Source organism: Apis laboriosa, unplaced genomic scaffold (genome assembly GCF_014066325.1).
Source record: "Apis laboriosa isolate Shangri-la unplaced genomic scaffold, ASM1406632v1 scaffold26_cov146, whole genome shotgun sequence".
Classification (NCBI taxonomy): Eukaryota; Metazoa; Arthropoda; class Insecta; order Hymenoptera; family Apidae; genus Apis; species Apis laboriosa.
This window is the reverse complement of record NW_025222592.1, coordinates 5,317,448-5,344,075: the sequence shown is the minus strand read 5'-3', so window position 1 is coordinate 5,344,075 and position 26,628 is coordinate 5,317,448. Positions and strand designations below refer to the sequence as shown.

At 22.6% G+C, this 26,628-nt stretch overlaps 4 protein-coding genes and 1 non-coding gene across 8 annotated transcripts; 3 read left to right on the top strand and 2 right to left on the bottom strand.

The window, feature by feature from the left end:
* Window positions 1–202: 202 nt before the first annotated feature.
* LOC122713766 (E3 ubiquitin-protein ligase KCMF1-like) lies at window positions 203–11,789 on the bottom strand. Of its 2 annotated transcripts, none has more exons than XM_043934511.1 (8): window positions 11,555–11,789; window positions 9,767–9,934; window positions 9,532–9,671; window positions 9,261–9,457; window positions 8,522–8,696; window positions 8,155–8,369; window positions 7,325–7,766; window positions 203–7,203 (listed from the first exon to the last, which is right to left on the bottom strand). In XM_043934511.1, exons 1-8 carry the CDS (start codon window positions 11,568–11,570, stop codon window positions 7,021–7,023), a joined length of 1,536 nt encoding a protein of 511 aa, XP_043790446.1. In that variant the 5' UTR covers window positions 11,571–11,789; the 3' UTR covers window positions 203–7,020. The 2 variants fall into 2 exon arrangements, with proteins under 2 accessions (XP_043790446.1, XP_043790445.1); XM_043934510.1 differs by having other exon boundaries at window positions 8,522–8,714; window positions 11,555–11,788.
* A 523-nt stretch (window positions 11,790–12,312) lies between these two features.
* LOC122713825 (dihydropteridine reductase) lies at window positions 12,313–14,369 on the top strand. The gene is made up of 4 exons (XM_043934614.1): window positions 12,313–12,449; window positions 13,472–13,555; window positions 13,714–14,153; window positions 14,222–14,369. Exons 1-4 carry the CDS (start codon window positions 12,360–12,362, stop codon window positions 14,319–14,321), a joined length of 714 nt encoding a protein of 237 aa, XP_043790549.1. The 5' UTR covers window positions 12,313–12,359; the 3' UTR covers window positions 14,322–14,369.
* A 678-nt stretch (window positions 14,370–15,047) lies between these two features.
* Trnak-uuu lies at window positions 15,048–15,120 on the top strand. The gene has a single exon. It is a non-coding gene; the product is annotated as a tRNA-Lys (tRNA).
* A 219-nt stretch (window positions 15,121–15,339) lies between these two features.
* Window positions 15,340–16,342, bottom strand: LOC122713881 (ATP synthase subunit e, mitochondrial). The gene is made up of 3 exons (XM_043934692.1): window positions 16,192–16,342; window positions 15,563–15,719; window positions 15,340–15,493 (listed from the first exon to the last, which is right to left on the bottom strand). The coding sequence occupies exons 1-3, from the start codon at window positions 16,243–16,245 to the stop codon at window positions 15,450–15,452; spliced, it is 255 nt and encodes an 84-aa protein (XP_043790627.1). The 5' UTR covers window positions 16,246–16,342; the 3' UTR covers window positions 15,340–15,449.
* Window positions 16,343–18,334: 1,992 nt separating this feature from the next.
* Window positions 18,335–26,336, top strand: LOC122713691 (glycerol-3-phosphate acyltransferase 3). Of its 3 annotated transcripts, none has more exons than XM_043934385.1 (9): window positions 18,335–18,504; window positions 22,986–23,258; window positions 23,348–23,485; window positions 23,553–23,687; window positions 23,943–24,179; window positions 24,913–25,028; window positions 25,110–25,251; window positions 25,342–25,550; window positions 25,625–26,336. In XM_043934385.1, exons 1-9 carry the CDS (start codon window positions 18,352–18,354, stop codon window positions 25,710–25,712), a joined length of 1,491 nt encoding a protein of 496 aa, XP_043790320.1. In that variant the 5' UTR covers window positions 18,335–18,351; the 3' UTR covers window positions 25,713–26,336. The 3 variants fall into 3 exon arrangements, with proteins under 3 accessions (XP_043790320.1, XP_043790318.1, XP_043790319.1); XM_043934383.1 differs by lacking the exon at window positions 23,943–24,179 and adding an exon at window positions 24,479–24,712 and having other exon boundaries at window positions 18,337–18,504; XM_043934384.1 differs by lacking the exon at window positions 23,943–24,179 and having other exon boundaries at window positions 18,337–18,504.
* The last annotated feature ends 292 nt before the right edge of the window (window positions 26,337–26,628 follow it).

Sequence of the window (26,628 nt, the reverse complement as noted above, 5' to 3'; positions counted from 1 at the left end):
AAAATCATTCTACGGTTACGTTCATGGTAACGAACAAATCACAAGTTAATACTTGTGCGCAAGTCTAATTTAAAAACTAGCGCCAAATTCAAATTCAAATAATTCTATTACAATATTTAAAAAAATATATGAATTTTTCGATTTATATAATAAATATAAACAATATATAATAACAATTATATAATAAATATAAACGAATTTAATCGAATTTCCATTATATTTAGCATCAGAGGCGAATAACACAAAATACAACCAAACACAATTTACATTTCAATAATTATTATGTATAAGACTTCATTTTAATTGCCTATTATTACTTTAGTAGTAATATTCGTTAACACTTTTCATTTTAACGTGTCACGCAGAATATTTCTGTTTTATCATCATAATTTTTTTCATTTGATTTTGTTCTTTCTCTCTTCTCTTTTTCACTTTCGTTTATTACACCCATACATTTTGTATCGGTCGATTTCTTTTTCGATTTTTTAAAAATCAGGTAAAAATTCGCAAATAGTCACTGTAATTTTATTATGTATTTTCGAGCAGGCTTAGAGAAAAATTGTTAGCAAAAATTCAATACATTGTTACACGATGCTTTTGACAGCAATTTTGTCGAAATTAAAAAATCAAAAATCTAGTTTTCTCGACAAAATGAGTGCTCTTTAACTACATGTATCGATGAGCAAGGCCGAATTAAGGTAATCTTGTGAATGCACGATTGTGCGATATCTAATACTATACTGATCATAAAGAGATCAGTTTTGCATAATATAACTAGAACATCTACCACCATTTTGTCTTTCAAAGATTTACACATGAAAATCTGCATTTTTTCACAACGAAGAGTGAACATTGTTTTGAAGCTTACATATATAAAGCCGATGAATGCTTATCATGAATTATTTTTTAATTTCTTTAGCTCAGGCAGTGGATCACGCTTAATGCGGCCGTGCCATTAAGTTCATAACTCCAGTAAATTTGCAATAATACTAATTGCAATTCAATATTTGCATTCGAAGATTTACTTTCTATGTGTTTCTTTCTCTAATTTATTTCAACCTGGTTGTGTAATCCATATATCCATTTATAAAATAATCGATGTTTCAATTGAGAAATTCTTAAAATGAAAATTATTTGATAAGCAAAGAAAAAATGAAAAAGAAAAAAAAAAAGATGAAACATATTTTCTTTTGTTCTTCTCGTACAGGCACACACATACACAAATATGTATACATACAGTTTTCCTTCGTTCATTCTTACACTGCTTTGTTTGCCCGACGAACTAGAAAGGACTTATGTGGGGGAAGCTTTATTACATCCATTTTTGTTTTGATTCTACCCTTATATCCCGTACACCACCCTTCATCACTTGAAACAAGAAGATGTAGAAAAAAATCATTTGGATTTTAGAGGGCTACAAAAGCCGCTATATTGTTTTTTAACCCACTCTTCTTTCTAGTTACATACATTTACTTATATGCGCTTTGCTAGGTCCTACAAATTTTTCTATCGTGCTCTCCTCCGTACACCACTCGCTTCTTCCTTTGGCTAGGATTATAAGTAAGACTTGTCAGAATTCCTTGTCAAAAATATTAATCGATCTTAAAATATTTCAATATATTTAACAAAAATAATATGCATAAGACAAACGTCTTAAACACGACATGATTCTATTAAATATATTATTATTATTATAATTAAAACAAACTAAAAAATTTTCATATTATAACAACATTACATATTTTAATATAACAAAAATATGAATCGAACAATGCTCCAATTGAGAATTTGTTTTATTTAATTTTATTTAATTTTATTTAATACCAAAAAGATCTTGTATTTTTTTCTATTCATGTCGTATTCGTTAAATATTATTTACTGTGAAATTTTTCAAGGAAAATAAAACTCTAACGTGAGGAAGGCAACGCTGCGACAGTTCTTAATCATGCACATCCGCATACATCACAGTACAAAAATACTGTGGAAAATATAGTATAATAAATATTCTTAATAAAAAAGAAAAGAAAGTTTCCTTTCTCACGTTCATTATTTCTTTTTATTATTATTATTATTTTTTTTTGTTTTTTTTCCTTTTTTTTTTATCAGATAGCATCTTAATGACAAAGTACAATTTTATGAATGATTCGCGCGTCGTTAATTACAATATTATTAATGTCAACGACACATCCCCTTCGTTAAAATTATTATATTTTAATAATATATATATGTATATGTATATATATATATATATATATATATATATATACATATATATATCATTATAGAAAGAAAGGGATTCCTTCCCGTATAATTGGGCCACCATCTATATATAAGCCCTATTATTAATCGCTAATAATTGATTATAAAGATAAGAAACAGTATTGTAATAAGAGTGTAATATGATAATTAAAATTATCGACATTTTAATTAAATTTAAAATTTTTTTATTTTTTTCCTAAGGATAAATTGTGTGTATTGTGTTTTCAATCGCATTATTCTCAGTTTCCTTCCTTATTTTTAGCCATCTACATAATTTTTACTTTGATACGTAAACTCACGTTCTTTATATTAATTAATAAAGAAAATAAGACGAATCTACGCACAAATGCAACTATTCAATTGCTCTTATACAAGTGCGTAGAAGTATACATACATTCACGTCAATGTATGTTATGTATATTTAATATGTATATTTAATATATATATATGTGTATATATATATATATATATATATGTATGTATATATGTATATACACATATTTATATATTATTTATTTATATTCATACTATAGGCAATGATGCAAAAAATATATTTAAATATAAATCGAATTTTTCAATTCATTAGAAGAAAATTCTCTTCATCGAATAGAAAAGGGGAAAATGTCGTACGCGTTCCATGTTATTCCATATTTTTTTGTTTTTTCTTATTTTTTTTTTTTTTTTTTTAATCCAAAAAATGTAACGAGGTTGAATTCCACCTTTAATCTTCATGATTCATTGTAGAACTGGTTACATTTACTTTGACAGAATTATATTCTTAGTGAAGTTGTCTTTTCTTCTATTTTTTTCATTCTCTTTCTTTTCTTTTTTGTTAATTCGTCGGGCGTAAAAGTTTCGATTAAAAATTCAGACAGAAAATTATCTTTTCTGATATACTCGACGACATACGGATAAAGGACGTGATAAAAACAACCGTTTAAGCCACCCAAGAATATTTTTTTTCTGTTTGTTACTTCATTCACAAGAATAATTGTTTGATAATTTTATTTCTTTTTTCATGAAGGATATCCAGAGAATCGTCGATACTTTTAAAGCATACTAATTTCTTAAAAATACTAAATATCGAAACTTTCTAATGCAATTAATTAAGATTTAAGAATATCTATAAATTAAGAATTTAATTATGTATGCTTTTTTTTTTAAAGAAAAAGAAAAGAAAAAGGAAGAATTTAAGCGTTACGATGATACTCCAAGATATCTTTTCATTTTTATCAATAAATATATATATATATATATATATATATTTATTCATATATAATGTAAAAAGCTGTTTGTTAAGATTATGCTGAGATTTCAGAATAAAATATGACAAACATCCTAACAATAAAAATATAACGATATTAATACAGCATTGAACTTTTGGAACAGGCGTTACATTATCCCTCGAAACATTTTTTCTGATAACGAGATGTATCAGACATTTTCCTGTTACATCCTATATAATACATATGATGATAAACATAATAAAATAATATTAATAATAAAATAGACATGTAAAAATCCAAAATTTTACAATCCCAAAGTGACGTGGAAACAAGGGGAACATAAGTTCGCAATGACAAGAATAGAAGAAAAAAACAAACAGTTGTAATTTTCGACTTTATATGAAGTTATTTAATACATAGCAAATCTTGTTAATTATTTCTTTCTTTCCTTTCTTTAATTGATGTAATTAATTTTCTGTATTAAACGTGCTTGGAGTCTTGCTTCGTTCTGAGATTATACGCTTATGAATTCGTGTAAAATTTGAAAAATAATTAGTTTATCAGTCATCGAAGTGTGCACATCAATGAGAAATTCATTTTTTATCCTTTTTTATTCGTATCTTTCAATTTTAGATATGCACATATTTATTCACTTTGGATCAGTATACAGCATCACTTTTATTTAAGTATCACGTGCGAAGGATTCTTTTGATTAACCACACATTCCGCAAAAGTCTGGACTTTTCTCTTTTCAGGCATTTCGCGTTAAGGCAATTAGTATACTTTTTTTTTTACATATCGTTGCTTCATTATTTTATATATTGTTTCCAACTCATACATCATAAGAGAAATATGAGAAGTTAGAAATATCCGAAAATAGGTGCGTGAAGCGGATAATATATTTAAATGAAGATATAAAATTATAATTGAATGAAAGATTCAAGGAAAATAAAAAAGAACGAAACGTATGATATTTTTAATACCTTTGGTTATTTGTAACGTCATAAGTAACTCGGTTTTGAATTTACCATCGAGAATGCCAGAACACGCGAAAGCATAAGACAAAAAAATTAAATCACACGCTACATATTTTGCATAACTTTTTACAAGTTTATATGTATATATGTATATGTATAATTTTACTTCATTTTCATCCACATCTTGCAGATACACCCACAAATCAAATAACATAAGATCAGAAAGTAATACAAGGGAAATTAATTACAATATGAAATGTACATAAATGATAAACAAGAAATATAGGCAAAAATTAAAAAAAAAAAAGGGGAGGAGGGAGCAGTAAGAGTTAAACATAATTGAAAAATAATTATTGCTCGTTTGTACGAGCGTTTTCAGGTTCTACTTTCAGTAGAATCTTCACAAGTTTCGAATGCATTTGCGTGCGTCATACGCACATATTACGTACATGCATTGTTTTCGATTAAATTCTATGTAAAAGAAATATTAACTTTATACTTTTAGTATCTTTCAATTCGAAGAATACAAACATTCCTCAATTTTTCTTCGATACATCGTATAATTCTCATATATACCAAATCAATAAAGTCTCTATTATCGAAAAAAAGAGCGAACACACATACAAATATTATTTCGTTTCACATTATAAAATGGAGCGATTATAGATACATAAATGAACGTTTAAAAAAAATTCATATAATATTTTTAAAACATGTTTAGTGCAATGTATGGAGAAATTCAAAACATTAACGAAAAAAAAAAAGTTCATAACAAATGCTATAAATAAATACGATTGATTTTAATAGAAAAAATGATTTAAGATTTATTTAATTAACATTTTAGCACCCAATTTAATCCCTCCATTTTAAAATTTTAATTTATTCAATTGAAATATATCAAGGGATGGTCCGCCAACTTAATTTTTACTTTAATTATTGATTTTGAATTAATTTAAACCTCGATAATTGGTTACTTAAAACTTTTCTAACAAAATGCATATAAATTTTTATAATACCATAAATTATAGATTAAAATTGTTAATATTTTTCTTTAAAATAATGTCTGATGATTAAGATACGTTAAATGTAAACGGACCAACCCAGATAAATTTATAAATCTTTTATCATTAAACATATTTCAAAGATATATATGACAATAATAATTAATTTTTAAGAAATGTATTTAATATTCGACGACCAAAAAAATTTTACCAGTTTAAATTAAACACAATTAAACTGGTGCGTATGACGGGCAGTGCGTCTTGTGAATTGTTAAAGTTTCTACATTCCCGAGGTTTTACGTGTTAAATAAAACTGAGTATTTTATCAATCTAATTCTGTTCTAACAAACCCATACAACCACCAAACATAAAACGCTAATATAATTATATTATTATTATTTTTACCTGCCCGTCTCTAGCCTCGATTAAGTTATTGTAAGTGGATATAATATCGATGTAGAACGTGGCAAGACTCGCTGAAGAGCGTGTACGAGGAGCAGAGATTGAGAAAGTTCCATAAATAACGGTTAATAAATGTTATGTGAAGATTCTAATTAAACAATTATAAAGAACCAAAATAATATTAAAATTATTATAGATAAAAATAAGTTCTGATTTTTATCGGTTCTGATTATAATGTTGCATTCTCTTATTACATCGATTTTGTAAAAGTTAGATTCCTATCATTTTGTTTTTCAATTCACTTTTTTTTATATAGAATAAGATACAAGAACAAATTTTGATTTACACTAAATAAAGAAATTCAATGATAAAAAAATATATTGTAACATGTAAACAAATTCTGAAGAATAACTATTAAAATAAATGGACCAGAAGTGAAATATAGATATATTCTTGAGCAATTAATGAACAGTTTTGATTTGAAATCTATAGAAATAAATATTTTTGTATAAAAAATATTCTATATCATTTTGTTAAAAGGACAAATAATCAATAATTATAATTGTTACAAAATTAATATTTAACTGATATATTATAAAAATTAATAATGTTAGTGTTAACAATATCTTAAATTAATACTAAATTAATGTTCAATCAATTCAAAATTGATATATAATTAATGTATTTTTAGAAACGTACAGAATTGATACATAACTGATTTATAAAACATAACAAATTCCAGAAATGTATCCATAACCGATATAGGTCCTGCACCCTCAGAACTTTCTTCACCTACAACTGTTACATTATGTCGGTTCTTACAACTGTTTCGAGAATCCGAACTCATATTATAACCGTTTTCAACCTCTGGCGAGGAGTGTATATGACTGCAAGAAGTGAGTTATTTACATTATTTGCATATGTCGGCGAATCAGCCCTTGCCCTTGTTCCATGTCACGTAACGACAAAAGATGGCGAGATTAGAGTTTTGAGAAGTGATAAGATAGGGAGGGTGAGGAGGAGGGCATTTGAATAATTATTAATATATAATATTATAATAATAACAATAATGATGAGGTGTTCTAAACAGTGCTAGGACTAGTGCTAGAGGGTCCTGTGAGGAATCAGGGTGGATGGGTACGGGCTAAGGAAGGGTTAGTGTGGGGGCGGAGGTTCCGTAGATTGGTTTCTGCCATCTACAGCTCTAACCGGCTTCCTACGTGAAGGACCTGTTACGCCAACTGGACCAACTCCACCTCTAAGGTACGCTGGCGCTGGAGTTACTATCGGTTCTCTGATAGTTCTACTATATGGTAGTGACAGTGGTTCCTGCAATACCTATATAATAAAATACAAGTGCTAAATTATATTTATCATATTTTTTTAATACGAGTTGTAAAATTAATTATATGTTTAACATTATATATTTAACTTATTTATATTTATTATTTATATTTACCAATGATTCAGGTAATACACTATGCATCAGTGTTTGAACCATAGGTGTATTTTGTAACGCAAGGTTATTAGAATTTGGAGGCAATCCTTGACTTTGAAGACCTGTCCCTACACTACCAGCAGTAGTAGTCTGAACAGTATGTGATTGTTGCGTAGATGTCTGCGTTACATGTTTATTCATTGTTTGATCCCTTTTCGCTTCTTGAGTTACATTTAATTTCTTTGTAGAAATTGTGGAAGAATTAGCATTTGGTGTTTCGGGACTGTTTGTAGCAGTAGTTGCACTTGATACTGGTGTTTGTGCTACAGATTGTTCCTGTGTTAATTCCGGCAATGTTTGACAAAGTGTTCCAAGAATAAGTTCGCACGTAAAAAGACTTCTATTTGCACTTTCACGTTCAATATTTTGCAACTGTGAGTCAGAGAGAGAACTGGTAATACATCTATAACAAGAAAAAAAATACTTATATATACAATTAATCATATTTAATATAATAATTAAATAAAATTCTAAATAAATATAAAATTATTGTCCTTTGAAAACTAAAAAAAGATGTATCTGTTTCATTCACCATATTTTCATGGAATTATCTTAAATATTTTTGGCATCTTACGCATTGATCATGACATGCAGTTTTGCAAATTTAGACAAAAGATTTTTAAGAGTATATACGCGCGATTGTAATGCGCAAAAATATATTTATAAAGATATTTAAATATCAAATAATAATTTGGATGTTTTTTTTGTCTAAATATATTATTGTATATTATTATATATTAAATTTTGTCTAAATATATTATTGTATATTAACATTAGAATATAATACATACTTTGGCAATAGAAACATATAATTCTGTGAACTGGTAGATGATACGCCGGACGGGTTCGCCACATTATTTGTATTATTGTTACTAGTCGTACTATTTGCTACCACATTGGTCATAGTAGTAGAATGACCACTTCCACTAATAATTCCTCCACAACTTGCAGAACCAAGAACTTGAGTCTGCCTCCTAGGTAACCGCTCCAATTGTTGTCTAGCAGCCTAATAAAAAATATTTATAAAAATTTATATTTTTATTTATTTTAAAAAAAAAATTGCTTCAATAAAATTTTTTTATTAAGTAAATTAAAATCATTTCAATGAAAAATTTTTTTGTATTAAATTATATATTATATATATTAAATTATACATACTCTAACTTGTTGTCGTTCTAACTGTAGCTGCATTTGCAATTGATGTAATTGCGTTGGTGCTGACGAACTCTGACCAGTTCCTCCACCACTTCTACGAACACCGGATAATTGAGAAAGTAATTCTGTAATTGGATCTATACCTTCTCGACTACTCGGACTCAATCCTCCAGACGAACTGAAATGCATATTGGACCTGCAGGTCCAATGATACGCCAATGAACATTATCTAAGATGAGATGATGATGAACTGAAGCTGAAATCTTGCTATTTTTAGTGCTATTTTTTAGTTCTTCTTAGATATTTTAAAAATAAAAACATATTTTGCTTTAATAGTTATTATATAATATATAATAATTGTTTTATTATATTTTAATAAATAAGTAATGACAATGATTGATAAATTACAATATTAATATATAATAAACAAAAAATGATACTCAAAAAAATACATGCATCAATATATTAAAAAATTGATACACTGATATAATTTATGATAATTAATATTAAAAAAAAATAATAAATTAATAAATTAATATTTCATTTTTTAATAAAAAATAATTCTTTCTATTTCTTTTCAATTTTGATTATAATATTCATAATATTTATAACATATATTTATAACAATATATTTATGCATATATATTAAAAAAAAATATATAAATATATATATAAATACATTATTATAAATAATGTTGTAAATGTTTAATTGAATAGTCATATATATCAGCAATATATATACCTGCGAGGCCGTGGCCCACCAACAACTCTAGATGAATGTGTTATCCGTCTACCAGTATATCTACTTGAAGCTGGTTCATCTAGAAAAGAGATCAAATCTCTTGGTCCACTACGATGTTCCAAACTTAAATGACCCGCAAAATCATCAGTCACGTTATTCGGATCCCCTCCTGGAATAGATGCACATACTGGGCAAACCTATAGCAAAATTAAAATTTGTAATTTTTTGTTATAAAATGCATTATAAACAGTATTATATTATATATACATACAACTTCAAATGAAGTATCTGAATGATCTGCAGCAACATGTTCTTGTAGTGTAGCTTCAGTGAAACCCATTCTTGTACAATAAGGACAAGTTAAAGATTGCGGTTGTTCTACACTTACTGCCTCTCCACCATAATATAATTCTATTAAATATTAATTAAATAATAAGAATTAATTATATATATTAAATATGTTTGAAGAAATTATAATAGTATATAAAATTTAATAATCAACTTACCGAACTCAGATCTAGTAAGTATACACTGCATAGGATGATCACTGTGGTGACGTGTAGTACTGGCACCTCCTTCGTAACAGTTGGCACACAAATCATAATCGTAGCATACGAGGCACTTATATCTGCGACCCCGAAAATTCCCCTTTAAGCAGGCGTCACAACTTACCCCTGGAATAAATTATACATTAATTCATATTTTATATTAATAAGTTTATAATTTAAATTTATTATTAATAATAATATTATTAATAATATTATTAATAAAGTATATTATTTACATATAATAATAATTAATATAGTAATTAATATATAATAAATATAATAAATAATATATAAACAAAAAATATTATATAAATAATAATTATAATAAATACACTTATATAAAAAATTTTAATGAAAAATAAAACTGACTAAAAACACTTTAAAAAAATATTTATATATCTTTCATATATACATATAATGCATATGCATATAATAACCTTGAACTAAATTTATTAAAGATAGACAGGTTACTTAAGTTTATCTTAAGTATATATAATTTTTAACATAAAATTATGCATTAAAAGAGATAAGTATATATAATTTAATTATTTGTATTAATAAAAAAATTAATTTAAATATAAATATAAATTAATTAAATAAATAAATTTACTTCAAAATATTTATATACATATATATAAATATGTAATATTCTTATAATTAAATGTATTATTTAAAGTTTAATTTGTTTATATATATAAAAAATTGACTTTTAAAATCAAAAAAAATTTGGAAAAATTATACATATACACATACATATTCATAATTTTTTAAATTTATACTATTTTTAGATTATAAGTTATATATGCATAAACATATTATAAGTAATTAAAAAAAACAATATTACTTTATCATAATAATATTATAAAAATTAATTTATATATATTATTATATATTATATATATATTAATATTCTTGAATTTTATATATATATATATATATATGTTAAAATTTTGAAACTTAATACATATATTTTTAAACTTCAATATAATATTTCTAATTCCAATTATGTAACATGCATAAATATTAAATAAATATGAAAGAATACATGTGCTAATTTTATTTGTATATTAAATAAGTAATGACGATGATTAAATATTCTTTTATTCATTATTTTCATATTAATATTGTAATGTAAAAATCCATTACAATTACGTTGAATGTTAATATTATATTATAAGAATATAATAAATAATGCATTAATTAAAATATACAAACATGAAAGTTAAAAAAAGTCAAAAAAGAAATTAATTCAAACATATAGAATAAGAGAAATATGTTCCAATATGTTTTAAAGATTTAACATTGTAAGAAAGAGAAAGGAATTGAACAAGAAAAGTAATTTTAAAGAAATTATTTGGCACAATATCTTGATAGTTAATCAATAAATATTTTTTATACGTTTTATTCATTTTCTATAATTAAGATAGCAAAAAATGATGACATCACAAAAAATTGAGTACAATCATCAAAAAGCATTATAAACCCAAAGAAATTGGAGTAAATTTTTTATAAGTGCTGCCATCTGGCCTCTGACATTAGACCCTTTGGTACAGAGCTTACAAGAAATGTCTTAGGAAAAATCTCATACATTGTCGATTTCGTAACCTCGACGATGAGTCTGCAGAAACTTTTTATGCACATCCCCAAATATCTCATAATCAAAAAATTTTGCCATCAACATAAAATAAATTTAGTGTGTGAAGTGAAGGCTGACTTGCTAGTCAGAAACAGCACACACGTACATACCGTCATGTCGATTCATTTTCCGTTTAAAATCTCATATACGCCGATAGCGCGAAGTCTCGCGATCGAACGATTTATGAAATATGATTACTGCTCGCCACTGCGTTAGCTCTTCACGTCGCTCGATGTAGCAGATACAATGGGAAAAACATTAATCGTCAAACAAAAAATTTTTCGTTAGAATTTCCAGCGTAAAACCTAACCCAACTAGGCTACCGTGACGTCACACTAGACCTACGCTCCCGGAGAACGTTGCGGGCAGGGTCTCTGTCATTGCGATGTTGCCATATTTGTTATAAATGTGCGTGGGAAATTCAAATATAAAAAATATGATCATATTGTTTTATATAAACTAAGTCAATTTATTTAATTATTTATTTAATAAAATTTCTTGAAAGAATAATACAAAATGAAGAAAAATTATATATAGATAAGAAGTTTACATAACTTCATTATATATTTAAAAATGGTTTTATTTTTCATGTCATTAAAATTATAAAAATTATATAAATAAAATTATGATATCATATTAAATTTTCAAATTATTTCAATTTTTTTAACATAAATTATAATATATATAATTTTAAGATTTGTATGTATATTATATGTAAAATAATTCGAAATATTTTTAATGAAACAATATCGACTACTCAGTTGACAATCTGTTTTCATAGTTTGTGCCGAAATCTGGCAATCTAGCATTCCTTTTACGAAGTTTTCCGAAAGATTCTCGTATGACTTCGTATTCTTTCGTATATAATCGCAACTCCCGAAGCGTATTTCGCGAAGTTGTTTCTTTTATTGAACAATGGAGGCAATACTTGGACGTGTTTTTGTATATGGAGGTAAAGGTGCTTTAGGTTCGGCTTGTATTTCAAAATTCAAGTCGAAAAGTTGGGTAAGTAATAATAACAATAATAATAGTAATAATGAATTATTACAATATGTAAAAAAAATCTGAATATCATTTTTATTATTAGTAAGACTGATTTTTTTTTTTATAAAAGTTTCAGTTTTTTAATTGATTATTTTTGAAAATAACGTATATATAAATTATTAATTAATTTTATTTAATTAAAAATAAATTATCAATTATGCATATTAACAATTTATTCCTTTTAAATATTACTAAATATTTACTAAATAATTTCAAGTAATTGTTAGATGAATTTATAAATAAGAAAATTTTTTTTTTTATTATAAATATATATTTGTTTACATAATATGTATATACTAGGTATGCTTCTTTTAAAATTATTTTATATCCTTATAAATTTAAATTTAAATCAATAATTTTTTCAATATATATTAATTTTATAATATTTTTATATAATTCATACATTCAAATCGCGAACTAATTTTTCGCGCACTGTTTTGAATATTATAAAATACAATATTTTTTTTGTCTTTTCTGTCTATTATCTATATATATATATATATATATACATATATGTATTTACAATGGATGCTATTAATTCATAAATTAATTCATTATAAATAAATTACATATATTTATTTTTTAATTATAATTAAATGAACAATTTATATCATTAAATACATATTACTATATATTTTAAAATAAATTAAATATATACTTTTTTTATAAAAAAATAATTTTAACAAAAAAGTTATAACTATTCATGTCAACCATTCTTGTGTAGGAAAAATACATCAAGGCCATACTTATCCTTTCACATTGTACATATATATTATATCTCTAATATATTTGTTAAACAAATATAAAATATTTCTAATTATCTTATTTTCATAAAACTCATAAAAACTCATAAAAATATTTGTTTTATCATATTATATTTTTTAATTAATTTTTTATATTCTACATAAGATTTATAATTATAAAATTTTTATTAAGCTTAAAAAAATAATATATATAAAATTATATTAATATTATAATCATAGTGGGTTGGCTGTATTGATATGAAAGTAAATGAACAAGCTGATGCAAATATAATTGTAAAATCAGACAGTAATTGGCAAGAACAGGTAATTGTTTATATATTGTATTTATTTAAATAAAAATTATATATTTTATTATTTAAATTATTCATTATTTTTATTATTTTTTATATAAATTATAAAAATTTTAATGATATATATATATATATATTAGTATTGAAATCAAAAATTTTTTTATTAATTAGGAAGCTGATATTTTGCAACAAGTTACAAATATTTTAAAAGGAGATAAACTAGATGCAATTATATGTGTGGCTGGTGGATGGGCTGGTGGAAATGCAGCTCATAAGGATTTTGTAAAAAATAGTGAACTTATGTGGAAGCAAAGTGTATGGAGTTCAGTTATTGCTGCCAGCATTGCTGCACATCATTTAAAAGAAGGAGGATTTTTATCATTAACTGGTGCTAAAGCTGCATTAGCAGAAACACCAGGGATGATTGGATATGGAATGGCCAAAGCTGCTGTTCATCAACTTACTAAATCTTTAGCAACTAAAGATAGTGGTTTTCCTAAAGATTCTCTTGTTATTTCTATCTTACCTGTCACTTTAGATACACCTATGAATAGAAAATGGATGCCAAATGCTGACACATCTAAATGGACCTCACTTGAATTTGTTGCAGAGTAAGTAACATTTTTTTCTTATTCGGCATTTAAATTTATTTTTTTACAAATAATATTTTGTCTTATAGTCTCTTTTGGAAATGGTCACAAAATCAAGAACGTCCAATAAATGGAAGTCTTCTGCAATTGATTACCAATAATAACAAAACAGAAATAGTTATAGCTTAAAAAGAAAGTTGTATATCTAAAAAAAAATTATATTTTTTGGACCAAAAACATTTAAGCTTTTTCTCTCGATGACAATATATATACATTCTAAATGTTTTATATCCAATGCTTTTTATCCTTTCAATTTAATATTTCTTGATGCATTTTAAATATTATATAAGGATATAATATTTGTATATATTTGTAAGAATATTTTTCTTTATTGTTAATATTTTCTTCATTCCATTATGATATATAAAATTATGTAAATAATTTAAAAATAATAAAAATATGTAAAGTAAAATTATTTACAAGAATATTATAATATATTTCATTATATTTGTAATATTTATTTTTATATGTATATCTTCAAAAATATATTTACATTATGTTCAATAATTTTATTTGTTACATTAATAACTAATATAAAACTGTAAACAGAAAAAATATTGTTTTTAATAATTTTTAGTAATAAAAATTAAAAATGAATAAAATAAAATATATGACATAATTGTAATTTTTATTAAAAAATTGTCTATAACTTCCTTTTTTTGAGAAATATAATTTTTATAAATGATAAATTATATATATAAGAAACTAGGATTATCTATATGAATTATAAAAAATATATACATTATAGCGTTTGTATTATACATAAATAAATTTTAATTTTATATTATTAGTATATTATTTATATTATTATAGTACTAAGAGTAGGTATATATTTTGCAAATTTTTGATTCAATCGCCCGGATAGCTCAGTCGGTAGAGCATCAGACTTTTAATCTGAGGGTCCAGGGTTCGAGTCCCTGTTCGGGCGAAAATTTTTTTTTATATAAGTTTATGATTTAAAAAATTTTTTTATAAAATATACAAAATGCAATGTATTGTATCTATTGAAATGTAATTATTTAATTTTACATATATGAAAATAAATATGAAGAAATATAAAATTAAAGATATAATTACAGTCTACCATATAAATTATTTTATTTAATATATATATATATATTTATATATATACAATAAGAAGTTTATATTTAACATTTATTGTAATGAACCAAAATTGACATAATGATTTTTTTAAAGATATAAAATAATATTAATTTAAAAAAAATACATATTTATACTACTGAAATGTATTATATTTTATTTTTTTATTCCTGACCATTCTTCTATCATTTTTGCTTCAGCTAAAACAAAAAAATTATGATTATAATTAAAGTTATTAATTTGCAATTATGATTAAATTTATTTTTTACCTTCCAATAGTTTCTTTTTCTCTTCTGCTAATTTTGCATCCCTAATAGGTTTTTCTTTAAGTTCTTGTTCACGAAGAGCATTTTCTTTTCTAGTAAATCTTCTTTGATGATAAGCACCATATAGAATTCCAGTTAACAAGAGACTCCATCGAGAAAACTATAAAAAATTTAATAATATAATTTCATAAGACATATTTCTAAATGTTTATATATGAAATATATTAGTAAATATGTAAATAAATAATTGAAAAAAAGAAAAAAATATTTATTTAATATTTATTTAATTCATTTAACAAAATATATTTAATTTATATTCGTTTAATTTCTATTAAAGAGGTTAGAAAATGAAACATAAATTTAATATTAATTTATCATTAAATGTTGAACTATATATAGAATAAATAAAATATAACTTTTACATATATTTAGGTTAATATTTAAGAAATTTATTTATTTAATATTCTAATAAAAATTATGTAATATAATGAATTTAGAAGAATTTACTTCTTCAGAATTATTCATTTTTGTAACGAAAGAAAATCTCAACAAAGCATTGCCAAATAAATAGTACTTTGTAATATTCCAATATAAATATTTTTTAAAACTGCATTATAATAAATGATACTCACTTTAATTAAAGGAGATACTTGCACTGGTCTTGGACCTGCTTCAAGAGACGACATTTTCTCAATGTATTAAGTATTAGATACTAGAGAACTCTGATTGAAATCTGAATCTTTTCCCGCGAATTTTTTGAATATTAAAACCAGAATTATTATTCTATAAATATTATATAAATATATTATATTATATTTATTATATTTATATTATATTTATATTATATTTATATAATATATTATATATATTATATATATATTATATTATATTATATAAATATTATATAAATATTCTATAAATATTATATAGCTCGAATGTATATTTATTAAATTTAAAAATTTTTATATAAATATCATGATTCTTATTTATAATAAAAATATAAAATACATTATAATTTATTAATAAATTCTTTTATTTAATTTATTAATAAATTCTTTTATTCTTTGTTTTCTTATTTAATATTGTATCAATCATACTTGCATGAATTAATAATAATCGAAAGATATTATTTATTGTTATATATAATTTATCGTATAAGTTAATCTAGTTTAAAAACAAAATTTTATTTTAACAATTTATTTTATTATCATAATTAAATGTAATGCCTAAAAAAAATTTCAATATTTCCCGAAAAAATGATATCACTAATCAAAAATTAATTTATCCATTTTTTATCATTTTGGTTATTTTACATACAACTAAAGATGAAATATAAATGTGATAAAAATGAAAAAAATCAATTTTATATGCAGATTGTCTCAAAAATAATATAAAAATATATAAAAAAAATATAATAATATAATATAGTTAATATATTATATATTATATATTATAATATAGTTAGCTAGAGATTTCTGAAATAATTTCAAATAACATTTTTCTTTACAAAAATTTTCATTAAAATTTTGTTGATGAAATATTAAAAAAAAAAAATGGCCAATCACGGAACATAGACGTAGAAACTAGTCAAACAATAACAAAAAAAAATAACGAAAAAGAAAGATAGAGAATGAAAAATTTATCATTATGAATTATTATATTATATCTTTACAAAAATGAATAATAAACGAGATGGAAGGATGACAAAACAGATGGAAGATAATAAAAAAAGAGAAGAATCCTACAAATGTCTTATAAATAACAATCAATTAGTTTATTCATTTTTTCTGAATAAGATATAATTCAATATAATTTTATGTTGATAAAAAATTTGTTATATTTCATATTTTTCTTAACATATGTTATTTGGATTTATTTGTATTCAGCCAGCAACATATAATCAACACTACCGTTGTTACTTGATTAATTTACGCAGTATCTATGATTGGCTAGTGTTTTTTGTTAATACTTACTTAATTAACAAAGTTTTAATGAAAATCCATGCAAAATATTATTTAAAATTATCTTGAGAATTTTCAATTATTTATATCGATTTTTCCATATTTTTAGAATACTTTATATAAATATAAAGCAAATAGTAATGAAGAATAAAGATAAAGTAAGAATTGACTATTATTGACATCTCTTGAATACTAAAAATAATTTTTTTAAAAAATCATTTTTAAAAACACCCAATAGATAGTGTTAATGTTCAATTCTTATTTTATCTTATCCTATGTCTGAAAAATGATAGCACAAATGATTAATTCTTATCTTATTTTTATTCTGCTGTTACTATTTACTCTCCTTATTTGTATTATTTTCATCTATAGCATTCTGGAGATATTTTAATTTTTATTTCTGTTCTTCTTTCATTATTTATTTTACTCAATCATAAATGTAATACAGAAAATCAATTTATTAAACATTGTTTAATAATTTTTTTTTTAAAGAAAAATTATTATGTTTAATCTTTAATGGAAAATACAGATTTCTCAGTTTATGTACTATGTTTGTAATGTAATATTTAAATACTCATTCACAAAATTTTCTCACTCTATTATAGTTATTTCATTCCTTTGTAAATCAATAATGTTACAATATGACATTGTAGTCAAGATAATAAAATATTTTATCATGTTCTTTATTATTGTTTTTATTTCTTTTAGTAGTCCCTAGAGGACAGCGAAAATTTTCAATTCATATTTTACTATAATATTCGTACACATAGGTTTTAAGTGAACAATCGTTTAACTTTCTTGGTTATTGCTTGACTCTTGGCAGTAAGCAAAATGGCGCCGTTGTGGATGGTGATGTCGTTAGCGGTTTCTTTACTTTTGACACCTTTTCTTATGTTTTTACTGGCCATAATCTTTTTGGCATCTATCGGAAAATCACTTGGGGTTAGAAGATTATATATAAAATTGCTGCTAACACTTTTTGAGGTAAGAAGATTGTAAAGCAAATTTACGTACTTATCTATTCATTTAAAGACACGTTATGAATTTATGAATTGAAAACAGGATTAAATTATATGATTTTATTTTGAAAAAAAAAATAAAAAAGATTATATGATTTTATCATATACAGTTTACAATAAGATTTTTTAGAGCAAAACATGTTCCAAACATAAAAAATATTATTTTGTTAGTGTATAAATTTGAAGATAAAGTTAAATTTGAGGTAGACATTTTGAATTTTATTCATTTGTATGTATTCGATTTAATTTATATTATTGTATTATAATTTGTTTAATTTTTAAAAATTTTTTTAGAAATTTTATTATTTCAATATGCTAATTCTTGATTAATGAAAGATATAATTACTATTAAAATAAGTACATTTCATTTAAAAATATTTATTGAATAATCAACAAGTAGCTGTAATAAGTGGCATTTAATATGAAATATTTTTAAAACTTTTATATTTTATTTTAATATATGTTCGATTTAAATTTCACAATCTTATATAAGATACGTCTAGTATTAAGATACATCTAAAATTATTAAACTATTATATTAATCACAACTAAATATACGTTAAAATAAACAGTATTTTCAACTTTTTTTTGATCTTCAAATAATTAGAAATTTTATATTTACTTAATTTATTATTAATTTATATTATTGATTTTCAAATTTTTTTTACATCATTTTTTTATATATTATATAAAAAATATATATTGATCAAATAATTTCAAAATCTTAAATTATACTATTATTATATCATAAATATTTTTTATCATTTATAATATATTTTCAAATTTTTTTAATTATAATTTTTAATTTTTATTTTTTAAATTTATAATTATAGTTAATTGTTAATATTAGTTATAATTAATTGTTAAATGTATATAAATACATTATTTTTTCCAGATTACAATAAATATTAATCAATTTAATGAAATATGAATTAATGAAACGAAAATATAATTTTATCATTGAATCTGTATTGAATTTTTTACTCAATTTTTTTGTTTTTTTTTTCAATTTTTTCAATTTTTTATTTTTACATTTATATTTTTTGATATAATTTCGTACTTATTTTTTTTTATATATATACATTTTAACTATACTATAAGAATAAATGATATAGCATATATAATAAGATATTAAATGAGATTGATTGAGATTAATTGAAACATATTTTGGTAAATTTTCTATGATTTTATATCGTACGAGTTCATATCGATTTAAAGTTGTAAAATCGATGTAAATTGTGAAGTCCTCAAACAATTTCTGATATATTAATATAATAACAAAATTTAAATATAAATTTTATATAAATTATTTTATATAATTTTTAAAAAATATATTATGTTATTTATTTTATTGTTTTGAAAAATAAATAATCATTATTTATTATTTTCAAAATCGTAGTAGACTTCTAAGAATTTTTTCGACATGTTCTGAATAATTAATTAATTGGCTCAAAGGCATATACATATTATAAAAATAAAAAATGATGATCAGTTATATAAATATTTAAATAAATATTAATATTAATCAATAAGAATTTTTTAATTTATATTTTAAATATTATATATACATTCTTAGAATGATTTATTGTTTTTTATATATTAATTTTAATAAATCATGATTGATTTAGAAATAAATCATTTTTCAGTTTTATTAATTTTAATCTTTATAGGAATCAATGTCCTACTTCTAAATTTATTAAATATTATTATTATTTTAATTAATTTATGTTATACTTTTCGATAAGCATTTTTTTTCAGTTATTTACTATTATTTGTTGTTAATATCATTTATTATTAATCATCAATAATCATACATTTATCATTAAACAACATTTCAATTTTATTTTTTTCTTAATAATTAAATTAATAATTCAATAATTCTTCGTTAGAAATTAAATTAATTAATTTATTATAATTTGTTTCAAGAATTCAACAAAATATAAAACATATACAAATATTATAAATATTAGATTTATATTTGAAAATAATTATTCAATATATAAAAATAATATAATCATATAGATTATATAATAATTTATATCGAACATTATTTGTTTTAATATATTTTTTAATGAAATATAGTTAATTATTAATATTTTTTTATTATAAAATTTTTTATTATTTGAATATTTTAAAAAAATTATTTTATAGAATTTTTTTATATTTAAAAAGCAAATATCACTATATATTTAGGTTAAAACAAATAAAATTTATATTTGCTACTATTATACATTTTTAATTAAAAAAGCTTGTATTTATGATATTAAAATAAAAATTATTATAATGGAATTTTTATAAAAATCGCTTTAAATATTAAATATTAAATTTAATTTAAATATCAAATATATTTCAATTTAATTAATTTTAATGAAAAAAAATTTTTTAATTTTATGTAATTTAAAACGTACTATTTATGGATCTTTATTTAAAAAATTCTTTTATTTCCTTATCGTTGTGCTATTGTACTTTAGACTATACATTGCACTTCAAATTGAATTCAAGTAGTATTTATTTCAATTTATTTCTTATGATTATAAGTTCTTTTTCAAAATATAATAAGAAATTTTAATCAATTAAAATTTATATTTTTTATGTAAACAAGTTTTTATTAAATATAAAATGTATTCGAATAATATTTTTTTTTCTTTCTTGTGAATTTTATAATTATATTTAATCTGAAAATGCATTATGTGTTGAAGAAAAATGTTCAAATGTATCATGTCGTCTTACTTATACAAAACTTTATATTTTTTTTGTTTTATATAAGATGTAAAAACAATGTTCATTACGTAAATACGTTTTAATTTAAATGTGAAAAAATGAATGAATTTTACTTTTAAAAGAACTTAATTTGTTTTCTTGACATAATTTTTGCATGATTTGCAACATTGAATTCACTTATAGATTCATTTATAATATCATACATATTTTTTCATACATATCATTTTGAATATATAAAAAAGATTGATAATAATATATTGTAATTTTAATTTTAAAATATCTGTAATCGAGGAAAGAAAGATATATAAATCGTTCAATGTTTCTATAGCAACTAGAAATCGTTGTCAAGAGCAAAGTCCAAAAATTTTTTCATCATCAAATATAATAGATAATTTATCAATTTGAGTTTTCATTATATTTCATTTAAATTTGAACGTTGAAATTCCATAATTATTATGATTGATCAATTTTTAAGAATCAATAATTATCATTATATAAAACAAATGCGTATCATTAAGATTTATTCTTTTTCAAAATCTGCATTCCCAGAATTAAATTTAAAGATAAAATTTGTTTTCAGGAATGAATAATGAAATAATAATGATTTCTTTATCAAAAATATTAGCAGTTTAACTTGATGGGAAAATTTTAGCGATATATAATATATTCGTGTATATATACATAATTTTTTTTATAGAAAAAAAAAGAAATAATTCTTTATAAAATATATTATGATATGTATCAGATATATACATATAATATAATATAGAAAATTTGTGTTTATTCGATAAAAAAATAAAAAATAATGATAAAATTTATTTCTTCTTAAAGATAAAACATAAAATAAGATATACTTATTTTTACGATAAAATCTGATAATTTTTTAATAAAGTTTATTTGTACAAAAATATAATTTATAATGAATTTATGTTTCTCATATAAATTGATATTGTATTATTTTTTTTATGCGAAATTAATTTTTTTTTTGTTTTTAAATTAGTAATTATAATGATAATTTTTTATTTTACATTTTACATTTATTTACCATTTTTTGTTTATCATTTTAAGTGTAATTTTTTAAAATTCAATTTTATATTTATCATAATTGAAATAGAATTAGTTTCTTTTTTTTATTATTTAAAATTGAAAAAATAGAAATAAACAAAAAAATTATTCAATTTTGTATTATTACAAAATATATTACATGTTTATTTAAAAATGTAATATATTTTATATTTTAAATGTATCAAATGTAAATTAAAAATATTAAATAAATGAAAATAATTATTCTATGAATATTTAAATAAATTGGACGATACATAATAAATGCAATTGTAAATTTTAAAGTATAGATTCTTTTTAAATATAAATAATATTTATGAAAATATTTCGCGAAAGTAGACATAATCACATCTTGTGATTTGATAAATTTAAATCCACTAAAAACTTAAAAAAATATTATCCAGCTTTATTTTTATCTACGATAAATAATAAAATAATTTTTTATTGCTAAGAATATCCTTTTCATATTTTATTCTATAGGTACTTGTATTTTATGATGATATTCATTTCTTATGAATTATATTTATCTAGTGAATAAATCTATTGTTCTTGTTATGTTTGACAAATTTCTTTTCAGCAAGAAATATATATAATCACATATTTTTTAGAAATATTCGAACTTGAGTGAGATGATTATAATATATATATACATTTTTATTTCAGTATGGCAGACAAAATATAGAGAACGTAAAAAAGAAAAACGGTACTTGGACAGAAAATGACCAGGATGCCGATGAAGAAAACGAATCGCGGCATGTTGAAAAACAGAATGTACAGAATTGGAAAACGGAAAACGATATGCAAAATGGGATGTTAAGTAGCAATGTAATAGCCAGATCGACAGATTTGATTTTGGTACCTGAGCCGGAAATGCAGAATCATAAAAATCATCTGGAAGAAACAAAAACAGAAAGTTCTCAAACATCTACAACTACTGTAAATAATTTTAGTTTTATTTTATTGCTTTTATTTATAAAAAAGAATTATTTATAAAGTAGATTAAAAATAAAAAATATTTTTTATAGAGTCTTATGCGTAGAGATTCATTTGAAACGCTAAAAAGAGAGTTCAAACCTGCAATCTGTTTGGATTATATTAAAGCTGGTGTAGAGGCTATAATTGAAGATGAAGTGACATCTCGTTTTGAGGCAGAAGAATTGAAGGTATTTTTAGATTTTAAAAAATATGAATTGATATTTTAATATATGATAAATTGATATTTTTTGTCAGAATTGGAATCTATTAACTAGAACAAATAGACATTACGAATTCATTTCCTGGAAGCTAACAGTAATATGGATGTGTGGATTTGTTATGCGGTACTGCTTTCTTCTTCCCTTAAGAATATTCATTTGTTTTGTTGGAGTAAGTACATTGATTTTTCTATATTTAACAATATTTGAAATTGAAATTGAAACAACTTGGTAGGATATATGATTAATTATTAAGTTTAGGAAAAAAAAAATTTATGTAAGAATTAATATTACAATTTTTTAACTTATTTTCATTTCACAATTCTGCTCTATTAATGCATCTATTTTGAAAGTATTTGCTTTAGTAAATGTCCATGTCAAATATAAATTTAGCATTTCCAATTTAACTAATATCAAAGCTTCTTAGGTACTGTATATTGTAATTACAACATTTCTTATTGGCTTCTTACCAAATGGTTTTATAAAGAAATGGATATACAACAAAGCTAGTATCATAGCATTCACAATATTATCACAGTCTATATCAGCTACAATTACAATTCATAATCCAGAATATAAACCAAAATCTGGAGGAATGTGTGTAGCAAATCACACTTCCACAATCGACGTGTCCATCTTATCCACACAAACAACATTCTCTTTGGTAATATATCATTATAAAAATATCCAAATTTGTTGTTTATTGGGTATTATTGTTGAGAATTTGTTACCATATTTATTTGTTATTTGTTAGTAATTAAATTTCAGCATATTATAATAATATTCTTGAAATAATCTGGGAAATCCTGCTATAATATGATTAGTAATTGTCTATTGAAAGTTGAAATGCATGAATGTTGCAGGTAACAGATTCCTGTAACTTTGCTTTGTAGGTAAACTACTCACCATCAATACAAAAAGAATAGAATATACTTTCTTATATGCAAAGCTTATGGTTTACAGGTAATGTGGCTGACAGCATGTACAGCTGTTGTGGGGTATGTCCCAGAAGGCAGTTTCAAGCGATGGTTAAATTATAAAGTTTCCATAATGTGCTTTGGTGTATTGTCCAGCGCGCTATCTTCAGTAATAACTTATCATAACCCAGAAAATCGTCCTATTAGGGGTATCTGTGTGGCAAATCACACTTCTCCCATAGATGTTCTAGTACTGATGTGCGATAATTGCTATTCTTTGGTATGTTTCTATCATTCATCATATTGATTAATAAACTAATAATTATTTTCAATTATTTTATATCTTCTTAATTGCATGTTTTAATTTTGATTTATTTTGTTATCATTATTTAAATTTTCATTATATAAATATATATTTTGATGTATATATATTTTGATGTAACAACGATTTATATTATTCAATAATAAATATTATTTTAGATAGGTCAAAGGCATGGTGGATTTTTAGGAATTCTACAAAGAGCTTTAGCACGTGCATCACCGCATATTTGGTTTGAACGATGTGAAGTTAAAGATAGAGAAGCTGTTACAAAACGGTAAATTCTGTTTTATTTTTAATGTATAGATTTTATTTATAATATATTGTATGTATGTAGATTTTTATAAATGTATTTTAGATTAAAAAAACATATTTCTGATCCTACAAATCCACCTATACTTATTTTTCCTGAAGGCACTTGTATAAATAATACATCAGTTATGCAATTTAAAAAAGGAAGTTTTGAGGTTGGTGGTGTAATCTATCCTGTTGCGATAAAGGTAATTGTGTACATGTAAAAAATATACTTACATATAAAAAATATATTTAGATAGCAATTTAAATAATTAATTTCATTATCTTTCTTACAGTATGATCCAAGATTTGGAGATGCGTTCTGGAATAGTAGTCGATATTCTATGATTCAATATTTATACATGACTATGTCGAGTTGGGCTATAGTTTGTGATGTTTGGTACCTTCCTCCGATGTATAGAAATGAGGGAGAGAGCGCTATTGACTTTGCAAATAGAGTAAAGTCTGTGATAGCAAGACAAGGTGGTTTAGTAGATTTACAATGGTAAGTTACTTTAAATAAGAACAAATTCTATATATAATTCCATAATAAAATTAATACAATGATATTATTTTTAGGGATGGTCAACTTAAACGAACAAAACCGAAAAAGGAATGGCGAGAAAAACAACAAGAAGAATTTAGTAAACGACTTAAAGCCGAATAAACTAAATCATGTCTAGTCACACTTTTACAATTGATATAGTGTGTGATATTTTGCTTAAACGAGAATATTTTTCCTCATATGCTGTTTTATCTTCTTTGTGGACATTTATCTGTACGAAAGGAGAAAGATATGCATGATTTAATTTGTTTTATTTTACGAATATGGTATGTTATGTCATGTTAATTGATTTCTACCGCAATATTTTATTTTATTACAAAAAAATTATTAGAGTACAAAATTCATCTTAGTATTTATAATTGAATTTAAATAGTTGAAATACTGTAGGTAACATTTGTCAGTTTTTAATACCAAGATTCTATAATGAGGCATTATAAATTTATTTATATACAATTATATACAATGAAGTGTTTAATAAGGAATGATATATTAATGGTGTGTGATTTTTTGTGCGTATGATTGTATGTAGCATCAAATTCATCCTATTTATATTGTTATATATTTAGAATCATCTCATTATCCCATTATTTTGATAAATAACTATGAATGTTTAAGGCTATCTGATATTACACAGGAAAAGTTGCATTTTTTTTTCCTATAAAAATGATAAAGTTTTTATTGTAGTGTAAGAAATAAACTATTTATTCATATTTCTCAAAGAAAAAAGTTAGCATACCAGGATTATGCTACTATACCCATCCCTTAAAGATTATTTAAAATGTCATTTATTGTAGTCTAAGCGCGTTTAATTCTATTTTCTATTTTTATAATTAATATTATCATAATTTAAAAAAAGATATGCATTTGCATAAATTAGTATGCAATTTGAAAAAGAATATTCTAATTATATTTTTACAAAATCGTTATAATTTTTCATGTTTATGAAATATTATGGATATTTTATTCATGTTTTAATATTTAGATTAAAGATTTTAATTAAAATTAGATATACTTAATA

What these genes read in the sequence shown, in the direction of transcription:
- LOC122713691 (XM_043934385.1), top strand. Translation starts at nt 18,352, where the DNA reads ATGGCGCCGTTGTGGATGGTGATGTCGTTAGCGGTTTCTTTACTTTTG. An exon ending in CTCAAACATCTACAACTACT is followed by an intron (nt 23,259 to 23,347) that starts GTAAATAATTTT and finishes TATTTTTTATAG; the next exon opens with AGTCTTATGCGTAGAGATTC. An exon ending in CACAAACAACATTCTCTTTG is followed by an intron (nt 24,180 to 24,912) that starts GTAATATATCAT and finishes ATATTATTTTAG; the next exon opens with ATAGGTCAAAGGCATGGTGG.
- LOC122713881 (XM_043934692.1), bottom strand. Translation starts at nt 16,245, where the DNA reads ATGTCGTCTCTTGAAGCAGGTCCAAGACCAGTGCAAGTATCTCCTTTA. An exon ending in AAGTATCTCCTTTAATTAAA is followed by an intron (nt 15,720 to 16,191) that starts GTGAGTATCATT and finishes AATTTTTTATAG; the next exon opens with TTTTCTCGATGGAGTCTCTT. An exon ending in GAAAAAGAAACTATTGGAAG is followed by an intron (nt 15,494 to 15,562) that starts GTAAAAAATAAA and finishes TTTTTGTTTTAG; the next exon opens with CTGAAGCAAAAATGATAGAA.
- LOC122713825 (XM_043934614.1), top strand. Translation starts at nt 12,360, where the DNA reads ATGGAGGCAATACTTGGACGTGTTTTTGTATATGGAGGTAAAGGTGCT. An exon ending in AATTCAAGTCGAAAAGTTGG is followed by an intron (nt 12,450 to 13,471) that starts GTAAGTAATAAT and finishes TTATAATCATAG; the next exon opens with TGGGTTGGCTGTATTGATAT. An exon ending in ACAGTAATTGGCAAGAACAG is followed by an intron (nt 13,556 to 13,713) that starts GTAATTGTTTAT and finishes TTTATTAATTAG; the next exon opens with GAAGCTGATATTTTGCAACA.
- LOC122713766 (XM_043934510.1), bottom strand. An exon ending in TAGAACGACAACAAGTTAGA is followed by an intron (nt 8,370 to 8,521) that starts GTATGTATAATT and finishes ATTTTTTATTAG; the next exon opens with GCTGCTAGACAACAATTGGA. An exon ending in TATATGTTTCTATTGCCAAA is followed by an intron (nt 7,767 to 8,154) that starts GTATGTATTATA and finishes TTCTTGTTATAG; the next exon opens with ATGTATTACCAGTTCTCTCT.